General features: G+C 45.7%; 2 protein-coding genes across 3 annotated transcripts; one reads left to right on the top strand and one right to left on the bottom strand.

Moving 5' to 3' along the window:
- The first annotated feature begins 1853 nt into the window (after positions 1-1853).
- mkks (MKKS centrosomal shuttling protein) lies at positions 1854-5233 on the top strand. The gene is made up of 4 exons (XM_061745663.1): positions 1854-2949; positions 3554-3735; positions 4087-4197; positions 4308-5233. Exons 1-4 carry the CDS (start codon positions 1977-1979, stop codon positions 4734-4736), a joined length of 1695 nt encoding a protein of 564 aa, XP_061601647.1. The 5' UTR covers positions 1854-1976; the 3' UTR covers positions 4737-5233.
- On the bottom strand, positions 5192-7697 carry srd5a2b (steroid-5-alpha-reductase, alpha polypeptide 2b). Of its 2 annotated transcripts, none has more exons than XM_061745665.1 (5): positions 7026-7697; positions 6394-6530; positions 6126-6227; positions 5885-6035; positions 5192-5794 (listed from the first exon to the last, which is right to left on the bottom strand). In XM_061745665.1, exons 1-5 carry the CDS (start codon positions 7370-7372, stop codon positions 5728-5730), a joined length of 804 nt encoding a protein of 267 aa, XP_061601649.1. In that variant the 5' UTR covers positions 7373-7697; the 3' UTR covers positions 5192-5727. The 2 variants fall into 2 exon arrangements, with proteins under 2 accessions (XP_061601649.1, XP_061601648.1); XM_061745664.1 differs by having other exon boundaries at positions 5194-5794; positions 6394-6557; positions 7026-7693.
- Positions 7698-11884: the final 4187 nt, after the last annotated feature.

Raw genomic sequence — 11884 nt, forward strand, 5'->3', positions numbered from 1 at the left:
GCATCTGCATGAATGGGGAGGCAGACTTTTTGGACAATAGCCCAGTGCCAAGATGGACAAAAAAATAAATAAATCACTTCTCTCCAAAAATAAAAAAAATTAAAATCTGGGACAAATTGAAATTCTGAAGGAAATAGGAAAATGTATTTTCATCTCTGAATCCACCTTCCAGCTGTTTAAGAAATCTGGACATTCGACTGTCTTCAGAGGAAAGGGTGAAGTCAAAAGTCCTGCTTCGTGCCACCATTTAAACATCCACAGACAATCCACGACTGGGGTTGTTTCACATCTAAAGCAGTAGGTTAACTTACAAATCCACCCTAAAACACTACCATGACTAAGTATTTAGGAGCACTTTCTCCCGACAATCCAGTAATTAATTAGTGACGATTCATTTATTTTCCAGTGTGCACCATGTCACATGGCAAAAGTGGAGCCAGAAAACTATCAAATAATATTTTCATCAGGAATTTGTGGTAAAGCCACAGAATGTGAGGAAGTATGCAGAAAATATATGTGATTAAGTCAGAGCACTAATGCAGCAAGTATGGATGTCCATCACTGAGGATTTGGCAATAAAAGCCTAAGAAATGGTGATAAATGTGCAAAGGAAACAAGCCTACTGTAGCAGAAAGGTTTTAAACAAACAATATTTGTATCACTGCAAAAACGTTTTGCCACAACTGTAGTTTACAATTACATAATTGTGAAAAGTTTGGAGTGTATCTGTTTAGTCACCACCAAATGGCTGGATATTATCGTGTGTCTTACTGGTTACGTAAATTTTACATTTACAACGCGATTAGGGCTAATGCTTCCGACGTTACACAACAATTATTACATGACCAGACAGCCTAAAAGTACGACAAAATGCATTAGACATGACTTCGTACAAGTTTGTTATGAATCTGAGTGCCACCTACCACCAACAGTTCTGAACATTTAAAACACCCACCAGGCTGCAGGGGATGACGTCACTTCCCGTTGTAGTCTAGAACCTCCGGAAATGACGTCACTTCCAGTTGTAGTCTTGTCCAGTGGACTACAGAAAATTTTAATTTGCACTTTAATTTGATAGGTTTCAACAAGGGGGTGATCATCAAAGCTAATAAAACGTCTAATAAAACCTCGAGTATTGTGTTTCCGTCATTTTTTTGTTATAAAGCGAAGAGGTGACAGCAGTTTACAGATTAAATGCGGATTGTCGCTTCAGAGCTTGGCAACGCTGGCCGCTACCATGGCAACGAGCTGTCTTTGTAATGCCTGTTTCAATCTCTACATTGTTTGTTATAAGATTGTACATTGGTATATTTTTTTAAATATTGTAACACGTTTGTGGTATTATTTGAGTGTTAATATTGATTCTAATAAATTACATTAAAAGGTTGTCTCAAATATGGGTTTATTTTTGAGGAGGCACTCGCAGCGATTCCCCAAACCTGGGTTCTTATGCCGCGTTCCATTTGTCCTCGGAAGTGGGGATTTCCCAGTTCCCAGTCGGAATTTTCAACTGGAAAGCCCCTCGAAGTGGGATTTCCCACTGGGAAAGTGGGAGAGTCTTCACCACCCCCGAGTTATCATTCGAAGATGGCTGCCCCGGTTGTAAACAGTAGAAGAGAGCTCTGTAAAAATTCGTAGCACTTCACTCTAGTTTTGGTCACACTAAATCCGTTGTATACAAGTATTGTTCGGCATATATATGCTGCTATAGTGTAATTTACATTTTTCATGTGGTATATGCGAACTACAAACTTGTTTACCTACTTTGTAACTGGAACGTTGATAACTCGGCTGGGACGTCATTCCCAGTTCCGAGTTCCGACTTCCGAGGTAAATGGAACGCAGCATTAAATTTGAAGCAGCATTTGTAAGCGCTCTACCACATCATTTAACTATCGTACGCTTGGGATTTTAGTAATATTGAATGTTTATCGAAACTTTGCAACATATTTTGGAAACTCTCGACCGGTCCAGTGATGTCTCGAGTCGTGAAGAAATCCCCATCTGTGTGTGTTGATCTGCCACTTTCCAACCCTGATATCTGCAACAAGCTCCGTCTAATGAAGCAACTCCTGAGCTCCTGTTACGGCCCGAGAGCCAGACTCAAACAGGTCCATAACAACATCGGGGGACACGTGATAACCACCTCGACCTCCTCAGTTCTCCTCCCAGCCATTTATTCCTCTCAAGCCTTCATCAATATGATCAAAACCTCCATCCTCAACCACGTATCCCGCTTCAGCGACTGTGGTTTGTTTGCTGCCGTGTTTTCTCTGTCTCTCCTGGAGCACGTAAGGAAGTCTGGACTGGGATTGAACGCTGCCATCAGAGTAAACCAGCACCTGCTGGGTCTGTGCACCAATTACTTGCAACGGGATGACTGTGCCTGTAAGGTGAAGATAGATTTCTGCAGCAGCCAGAACATGATCACATTAGCCCATAGTGTGGTTTCCAGTAAACCAGCATGTGTGCTCACAGAATCAGAAAAGATGCACATCAGTAATTTGTCTGTGCAGGCTTTCTTGCTGACTATTCCCTGCAGCAACCCGGGCACAGTCAGCCTGGGCAAAGTAGTGACTGTCACCCTCGAGGGCCACTCAGTGCTCAGTTCTGCAGTGTTTCCAGGGTTACTTGTGGACGCACCTGAAGGTTTTTGCCCCATAAAGGTAGATAGTCAAATGAAAATGGTGCTTTTCAGTGCATCTCTGGCTGGTGACCTGTCTGAACTTGGGGACGGTGTGATTGAGATGCCCCCTGGTGTGGACACTGACACACAGATCCTCCAGCAGCTCCTGGAGCTTGGTAACCAGGTGGTTAAAGATGAGGTGCAGTTATTTGTGTGTCAAAAGGTTATCCATCCAGTCCTGCAGCAATACCTGAGAGGCCATGGTGTCACTGTGCTGGAGAGAGTTGGTATTACTCTTATGGAGCCACTCAGGGAGTTGACAGGCAAGTCTTTTTTTAAGCAAATAATGTGCTGACAACTACCAGTTAAACTTACTGAACATTAGTTTTGATAGGAATGTCTGTACTGCATAATTAGTTTATTATTATTATGCATGTCATCATGCTAAAACTGGAAAATAATGTGCAATATAATTCACTGCAACGTGCAATTATGTAAATATCCATCTGTAAATATCCGTCTGTTATTTTTTATATACCAGTTTTTCTTATTATTTATTTTTCTTCTTATTATTATTATTATTGTATATACCAGTTTACTGTTTATAGTGTGTCATACTCTGATATTATTACTGTGTTATTACTATTTCTATTGATGCCTCTTGTTTTGCACTATCCCCTTTGCTGCTGTAAACTGCAAATTTCCCCTCTGTGGGACTATTAAAGGATTATCTTATTTTATCTTATCTTATCTTATGCTAGATTGAATCAATATATAAAGCTATTTCATTTAATAGGCATTTAACTTAAGTCAATTCATTATTAGAATAAGAACAAACTGATATATCAGTGTTTCTAATGAGCAAGCTAAAATATCTAGCACTGTCACATTTTGTATCTGAAGTCTTGTTTTGCTTTATCTAAAAAGGTGCTCATCCTGTTGGTACGTTACATACCTCGATCCCACCCACGGCCTACGGGAAGGTAAAGGATCTCAGTATCAGGCGGTTTGGATCCAAGACGATGCTGCATTTACACCCTCTTGGGGAGTCATCTATCTGTACCATGATCCTCTGCCACAGGAATGAAACAATGTTAAATGAGCTAAAGGTTAGACAAAATAGGTTGTAGAGTCTGTTATCTTGGGAGCTTAAGGTGTTAGAAAAAAGGAACATTGATTTGAAATATTTGATCAGGTTACTTTTTTTACTGCTTGTATGTTTGTCTCTAATAGAGTGTGTGACTTTTCCTTTTCTTATATTGTTCATTCCCCCCCCCCCAATCAACCTACCAGAAACAGCTGGTTCAAATCAGTTTACATAGTAGAATTTGGCACTTTTGCATGTGTTCATGTTTAAAGATGGGTTTTATTATATTAACAAGTTATTTAATACACAGTCATCAGTTTAGAATACTGGTTAAATTACCTGATGAGGCTTTCCATATGTCTTCGTTGCAAAGGTGGTGTGCCAGAAAACCGAGCATGTACTGAGGTTCACCCTAAGGGAACCATCTGCTTTACTTGGAGGAGGCTGTACTGAGACCCAGTTGGCTGCTTACGTCCGACACAAGGTCAGATCCAGGATTTAGTTTCCATACTAGTTCAGTTTTATTGATTTTTACAGAAATGTTTAAAAAGTATCAAGATAGCACATCATAACTGTGTGCTTTTTGCAATGCAGAGCAAGCAGGAAGTATCGGAGACAGCACCAGTATTAGGATGTTCACAGACCGAGTACCTTCTCGGCGTGGAGGCATTCTGCCGCTCACTGGAGTCTGTGGCCGGATCACTGGAGCACGACGGTGGAACGTCTGTAGTCGATCTGACTCACGCTCATCACTGGACTATCCCTTCAGATGCCATGACACAACATATGGAGCACAGCATGGGCTTCTGTGGTTGTGGACTGGTGGATAGTTGCCCAAGTAATAAATGGACATATTTAAACACTGAATACACAGACTTCTGCCCTGCACCCCTGCTGAGAGACACACTTGTGCAACCGAGTGTGTTGGACTCCTTCACAGCTAAAGTCAATGCATTACATGTTGCCGTAGAAACTACTAATCTTGCACTGGATGTGAGATGTGTAATTCAAGATGTAAACTAAGTATATGTGTATTTTATCCCTTGCTATGTTCGGGTTTGTCATAGTTAAAATGAGGTTTGTTGCCATTTTGGATCTTTAAAAAAAATATATTTTTTTTTAATTAAAAATCAACGTTAAATGAAGGAATGAAGACATAATCAGGGTGCATACAAGCCGGTACTCGAGGGCTAGTCTACTGCATGTTTTAGATGTTTCCCTGTCTTCAACACACCTGATTCTAATCACTGGTCGTCATCAACATGTCATCAAGGTTTACACAACTCTGTTGGTGACAGCCTTGTCTATCAGGGTTGTGTTGAGGCAGGGAAACATCTAAAACGTGCAGTAGACAGGCCCTCGAGTCCCGGCTTGTGTGCACCCCTGCATATAATCTTAAATAAATGCACAAACTAGATAATCTACTACAGCACAGCTTTATTCTGTTTACTGATATGGTTTAAACATTTTACATAATAAAAACAGAGTACAAATATCTTTATTTTTGTTGCACCAAAACAATACATGTAAATTACATCTTGAAACATTTTTTTTTAAAAACAAGACAAAAAACTGTACATACATATATAAACGAGTAAAAAGCTAATTTCTACATGTTGAGAAGAAAGAGATGACTGTCTTATTGTCAGTTTTGTATTACTACATGTATACGTGGAATTGTTTCTACTCTCTAGAAAAGCAGTACCACGTCTGACCACACGGGGCAGCATTTCACAAGACAGTTCATCAGCCATGGATGATTACCGCTGCCAGTGCTAAAACCATAGGTACTTGAACACCTTGGAATTAACCTTTTTTATTATTATGCCATGACATTTGACTTGATCTTCGTGTAAGTCCCTCTATTAACAAAAACAAGATTTTAAAGTAAATGTACAATAAAAAATTCTGCAGTGGAGATCATAACATACCGGTATTCTTGTCAAATGTAAAAGATGCAACTGCAATTCAAAACTGCCACTGTTATGCAGATCCCTGTGCTCCTCCTCTGCTCTCAGAAGATAAATGGAATCAAAGCCTTTCGAAACTTAGGGTATTCTTTAAATTTCTCTTGGTAAAACCTGTGAAGGAGGAGCAGAAGATGACAAATTTAGAAACAAGAGGCGACAACTGAGCAGATCTCCTCAGGCTTCAGATAATATCTTAAGCACCTGTGATGGTAATGGGCCCTCGGTCCAATAAAGCAGAGGCTAAACACACCAAATGAGAGTGTTGGAAGGGACCAGGTTGCCACCGCATAGCCAAACCATTCCACAATCTCTCCCAAGTAGTTGGCACCAGACACGTATTCAAACAGACCTCCTGCAGGATATTAAGGAGACTACATGTCACTACAAGCACTTACCGGAGGAGAGGTGACTCAGATGTGATTCAATGTAATCTGTGGCATACCTTTAGGAATCTTGTAGACTATTTCCCTTGGTTCCCTCAGGTTACGCAGTATGTAATCGCTGTGTATATTAATTGCCATTCCAACGTAAAAGAGCATTAATCCTAGAATAAATGAATACTTTTGATTTAGTAAGGTTTATACGTTCAGTATCAGAATCAGAATCAGAATCTAAGTAGAATATAAGTACATCTATAAAGAAAGAATATGACTATTCTGTCATCAAAGGGGGGAAAAAAAAGGTTTGAAAGCAAACAATGGTGTGCTCACCTATGTTATAACGATAGCCAGCGAACCATTCATCATCATACTGAGCACAGTACAGGAGGTAGTGGCCCTGCAGGAAGCCATTGAGCAAGCAGAAGAAAGCTGCTGCCACCATCACACCCAGCGGGTAAGGCTGTCCCCTGGTCAGTAACGCATAGACAAATGTCCTGTGATCGGTCAAAATACAGTTGATGAAGAAGGGGGGGAAAAAAAGGAGCAGCTACTATCATGTAAAAAAAAAAAAAAAAAAGACAAAGGTTTTCCAAAAGATGATGCAATTTTTTTTTTATAAACAATATGGCGCCAGTAAGCCATTTATTCTCAGGGGAGCACACATGCTTTCCTAAGAGTGTTGTTTGAAATTACAGCTGCAGGAAATCTCTTTCTGTCAATCCTTTTTGTTTTTCAGTCTCCATCTGGAATTTTTGCTCTCTGTATCAATACATACAACCGTAATTTTAATACGTAAATAGTAATTGATGGCTATATCAGTTTTGTTTTTAGAAACATTCAAATCCACAATAGTTTTCAGGGATTTTTAGAAACTTTCAGTGTTTATTACTTCTGTGTTATGCCAGTACAAAGAGATAGTTAAACATATTTTCACAAAACTAAACAGCTTTCTCTGCTCTTACCTTTGAAAGTAGTGCAAGCAAAAGGTCTTCAGCAAGAGATCCTTCCCTAAACTGGAGGATTTGTGTGCTGGCAGCATTAGCAGCAGGGGCATCAGGAGAGCTGGCATCTCCTGGAGGAACCAGGCCAGTCTGGCAGGGAGTGTTCTAGCTTCAGAGCAGAGCATCATGTGGCGTCCATAGCTGGCCTGCGCCTTCTTGTGATAGATCAGGTGGCCCAGTCCCGTCAGGATTATCCCACAGCTGAGATAGTTGACCACATTCTCATAGCAGTGCATCTTGCAAATCTGCACCTCCCCGTAGCTGAGAGTTGCAGTGATCCTTTTCAATAATGGACCAATTTTTAACATCTGTATGAAGTTAAATGGATGTAAACAGCCCAAGACTCCTCCCAAAGTAAAGAAAGCCTGTTGAGGCAAGAAAGTGTTTCCCCTTTTCCACAGAGGTCATGATTACCCAATACTGCTTTGAATGCAAATATAAACCACCAACTGACTATACCTGTGAGATATTATGTATTGTATGAGTTAACAAGTCTGGGAAAATCTACTCTTCTTGTTCACTGTTTTTAAAGACTAACAAAGCAACATATGGAGCAACATCCTGGTATATGGACCTTGGTTGCAGGTTTATTATTGCAATTTGAAGGCTGACCTACAGACTTTAAATCAAAGTTTTCACATCTTTCTTACTGAGCAAGTTAAGGAAATTTGACTAAACTCACAACTTAATATAATCCAAAGACAAATTCCTGCTTATATTAATAAAATTATGGTTTAATGACCATACCCCTCCTTGAACCGCCACCTTACCGTGGTGGAGGGGTTTGAGCACCCGAATGATCCTAGGAGCTATGTTGTCCGGGGCTTAATGCCCCTGGTAGGGTCTCCCATGGCAAACAGGTCCTAGGTGACGGGTCAGACAAAGAGCGGTTCAAAGCCCCTTATGAAGCAAGAACCAGCAAGGAAGTGTACGTCGCCCGGACTGGCGTTACCGGGGCCCCACCCTGGAGCCAGGCCTGGGGTCGGGGCTCGCAGGCGAGCGTCTGGTGGCCGGGTCTTGGCCCACGGGACCCGGCCGGGCGCAGCCCGAAGGAGCGACGTGGGCCCGCCCTCCCGTGGGCCCACCACCCGCGGGAGAGTTCATAAGGGGAAGGTGCCGTGCGATTTGGGTGGCAGCTGTGGGCGGGGGCCCCGGCGACCCAATCCCCGGACGACGACTCTGGCTTTAGGGACATGGAATGTCACCTCGCTGGGGGGGAAAGAGCCTGAGCTTGTGCGGGAGGCTGAGAGGTACCGACTAGAGATAGTCGGGCTCACCTCCACGCACGGACTGGGCTCTGGAACCCAACTCCTTGAGAGAGGTTGGACTCTCTTCCACTCTGGAGTTGCCCATGGTGAGAGGCGGCGAGCTGGTGTGGGCTTGCTAATAGCTCCCCAGCTCAGCCGCCATGTGTTGGAGTTCTCCCCACTTAGCGAGAGGGTCGCTTCCCTGCGCCTTCGGGTCGGGGATAGGTCTCTCACTGTCGTTTCGGCCTACGGGCCGAGCGGCAGTGCAGAGTACCCGGCCTTCCTGGGGGCCCTGGGAGGGGTGCTGGAAAGTGCCCCAACTGGGGACTCCATCGTTCTGTTGGGGGACTTCAACGCTCACGTGGGCAGCGACAGTGTTACCTGGAGAGGTGTGATTGGGAGGAACGGCCTCCCCGATCTGAACCCGAGTGGTGTTTTGTTGTTGGACTTCTGTGCTAGCCACAGTCTGTCCATCACGAACACCATGTTCGAGCATAAGGGTGTCCATCAGTGCACGTGGCACCAGGACACCCTAGGCCGGAGGTCAATGATCGACTTTGTTGTCGTTTCATCTGACCTTCGGCCGTATGTCTTGGACACTCGGGTGAAGAGAGGGGCTGAGCTGTCAACTGATCACCACCTGGTGGTGAGTTGGATCCGCTGGCAGGGGAGGAAGCTGGTCAGACCTGGAAGACCCAAGCGTATCGTGAGGGTCTGCTGGGAACGTCTGGCAGATTCCCCTGTCAGGGAGGTCTTCAACTCCCACCTCCGGGAGAGCTTTGACCGGATTCCGAGGGAAGCCGGAGACATTGAGTCCGAATGGACCATGTTCTCCACTTCCATTGTTGACGCGGCCGTCCAGAGCTGCGGCCGTAAGGTCTCCGGCGCCTGTCGCGGCGGCAATCCCCGAACCCGGTGGTGGACACCGGAAGTAAGGGATGCCGTCAAGCTGAAGAAGGAGTCCTACCGAGCCTGGCTAGCTCGGCGGACTCCCGAGGCAGCTGACGGGTACCGGCAGGCCAAGCGGACTGCGGCCCGGGCGGTCGCGGAAGCAAAAACTCGGGTCTGGGAAAAGTTCGGGGAGGCCATGGAGGAGGACTACCGGTCGGCCTCGAGGAAATTCTGGCAAACCATCCGGCGCCTCAGGAGGGGGAAGCAGTGCTCCACCAACACTGTTTACAGTGGAGGAGGGGAGCTGTTGACCTCGACTGGGGACATCGTCGGGCGGTGGAAGGAATACTTCGAGGATCTCCTCAATCCCGCTGACACGCCTTCCGTCGAGGAAGCAGAGGTTGATTCATTCATCACCCAAGCTGAAGTCACTGAGGTAGTTCGGAAGCTCCTCAGTGGCAAGGCACCGGGGGTGGATGAGATCCGCCCTGAGTACCTCAAGTCTCTGGATGTTGCGGGGCTGTCGTGGCTGACACGCCTCTGCAGCATCGCGTGGCAGTCGGGGACAGTGCCTCTGGACTGGCAGACCGGGGTGGTGGTCCCTCTCTTCAAAAAGGGGGACCGGAGGGTGTGTTCCAACTACCGGGGAATCACACTCCTCAGCCTCCCGGGGAAAGTCTATTCCAGGGTGCTGGAGAGGAGAATTCGGCCGATAGTCGAACCTCGGATTCAAGAGGAACAATGCGGTTTTCGTCCCGGTCGTGGAACACTGGACCAGCTCTACACCCTCCGCAGGGTGCTCGAGGGCGCATGGGAGTTTGCCCAACCAGTCCACATGTGTTTTGTGGACTTGGAGAAGGCTTTCGACCGTGTCCCACGTGGCATCCTGTGGGGGGTGCTCCGAGAGTATGGGGTCGGAGGCCCTCTGCTGAGGGCTGTACGGTCCCTGTATGACCGGAGCAGGAGCTTGGTTCGCATTGCCGGCAGTAAGTCAGACCTGTTCCCGGTGCGTGTTGGACTCCGGCAGGGCTGCCCTTTGTCACCGGTTCTGTTCATTATTTTTATGGACAGAATTTCTAGGCGCAGCCAGGGGCCGGAGGGGGTACGGTTCGGGAGCCACTTGATTTCATCTCTGCTTTTTGCAGATGATGTGGTCTTGTTGGCTCCCTCGAGCCAGGACCTTCAGCATGCACTGGGGCGGTTTGCAGCCGAGTGTGAAGCAGCTGGGATGAGAATCAGCACCTCTAAGTCTGAGGCCATGGTTCTCGACCGGAAAAAGGTGGCTTGCACCCTCCAGGTCGGGGGAGAGTTCCTGCCTCAGGTGGAGGAGTTCAAGTATCTTGGGGTCTTGTTCACGAGTGAGGGGAGAACGGAGCGCGAGATCGACAGGCGGATCGGTGCGGCGGCCGCAGTAATGCGGTCATTGTATCGGTCCGTCGTGGTGAAGAGGGAGCTGAGCCGAAAGGCAAAGCTCTCAGTTTACCGGTCGATCTACGTTCCCACCCTCACCTATGGTCATGAACTCTGGGTCATGACCGAAAGAACGGGATCCCGGATACAAGCGGCCGAAATGAGTTTCCTCCGCAGGGTGGCGGGGCGCTCCCTTAGAGATAGGGTGAGGAGCTCTGTCACCCGGGAGGAGCTCGGAGTAGAGCCGCTGCTCCTCCACATCGAGAGGAGCCAGCTGAGGTGGCTCGGGCACCTGTATAGGATGCCCCCTGGACGCCTCCCTCGTGAGGTGTTCCGGGCATGTCCCACCGGGAGGAGGCCCCGAGGAAGACCCAGGACACGCTGGAGTGACTACGTCGCTCGGCTGGCCTGGGAACGCCTTGGAGTCCCCCCGGAAGAGCTGGAGGAGGTGTCCGGGGAGAGGGAAGTCTGGGGATCCCTGCTCCGACTGCTGCCCCCGCGACCCGGACTCGGATAATGCGGTGGACAATGGATGGATGGATGGTTTAATGATTAACTAAGTCTGAATTCCCTTGGTTGTGGTTTTAAATGTTTAATTTTGTTCACTCACATCAAAGTAAAAGAATGTGGTCTAAAGATTTAACCCAAGAAATCTTTTGTTAAATCAAAGCACATTCAAAAATTTCAGAACATAAACTTGTGGTTCATGGAAACAGCAATAATATCTGTTTGAAATGCTACATTTTATGCATTAATCTCACCACAGTGTCCAGTTTGAGAGTTGTAATTATTCACAGTATGAGTGAACTGGCACTGTTTTGGATAGATTCATTTAAGTTCCTAATATATTCAGCTAGATGTTAAATTCAAATCTTTGTGCCTCCAACTGATGCTGCAAGACAGTAAATGGATTGACCTACTTTTATTGTTTGAGCACATTTGAACCCTGGAGTATTGAAACAATGTCAGCCACAGAATGTGTTTACTGTATTTCCTCATGGAAATCATTTCAGTTTCTAATTTCAAATCAGTGGTCAAGATTTTAAAATGGGCGAACATTTAAATAAAGCTCTTGATCTCAAGTAACATGGTCTGTAGTTGCGCTAGGCATACTAGATGACTATCTGTACCGAGCAATAGTAACAGTGTTTTACAACTGTCCCTCGTGTAATCATACTCTCTAGGTCGTGATGTTCAGCCTCTCATCAGTTTTAGCTGTCTATTCCGTCAAAAGTGAAATATGTGGTGGGAAAAAAATGCAAGAGATAACTC

This window comes from Cololabis saira, chromosome 17 (assembly GCF_033807715.1).
Source record: "Cololabis saira isolate AMF1-May2022 chromosome 17, fColSai1.1, whole genome shotgun sequence".
Classification (NCBI taxonomy): Eukaryota; Metazoa; Chordata; class Actinopteri; order Beloniformes; family Belonidae; genus Cololabis; species Cololabis saira.

What these genes read in the sequence shown, in the direction of transcription:
- mkks (XM_061745663.1), top strand. Translation starts at nt 1,977, where the DNA reads ATGTCTCGAGTCGTGAAGAAATCCCCATCTGTGTGTGTTGATCTGCCA. An exon ending in GCCACTCAGGGAGTTGACAG is followed by an intron (nt 2,950 to 3,553) that starts GCAAGTCTTTTT and finishes TTATCTAAAAAG; the next exon opens with GTGCTCATCCTGTTGGTACG. An exon ending in CAATGTTAAATGAGCTAAAG is followed by an intron (nt 3,736 to 4,086) that starts GTTAGACAAAAT and finishes TTCGTTGCAAAG; the next exon opens with GTGGTGTGCCAGAAAACCGA.
- srd5a2b (XM_061745664.1), bottom strand. Translation starts at nt 7,372, where the DNA reads ATGTTAAAAATTGGTCCATTATTGAAAAGGATCACTGCAACTCTCAGC. An exon ending in TGCTTGCACTACTTTCAAAG is followed by an intron (nt 6,558 to 7,025) that starts GTAAGAGCAGAG and finishes GACCGATCACAG; the next exon opens with GACATTTGTCTATGCGTTAC. An exon ending in AGTCTACAAGATTCCTAAAG is followed by an intron (nt 6,036 to 6,125) that starts GTATGCCACAGA and finishes AATATCCTGCAG; the next exon opens with GAGGTCTGTTTGAATACGTG.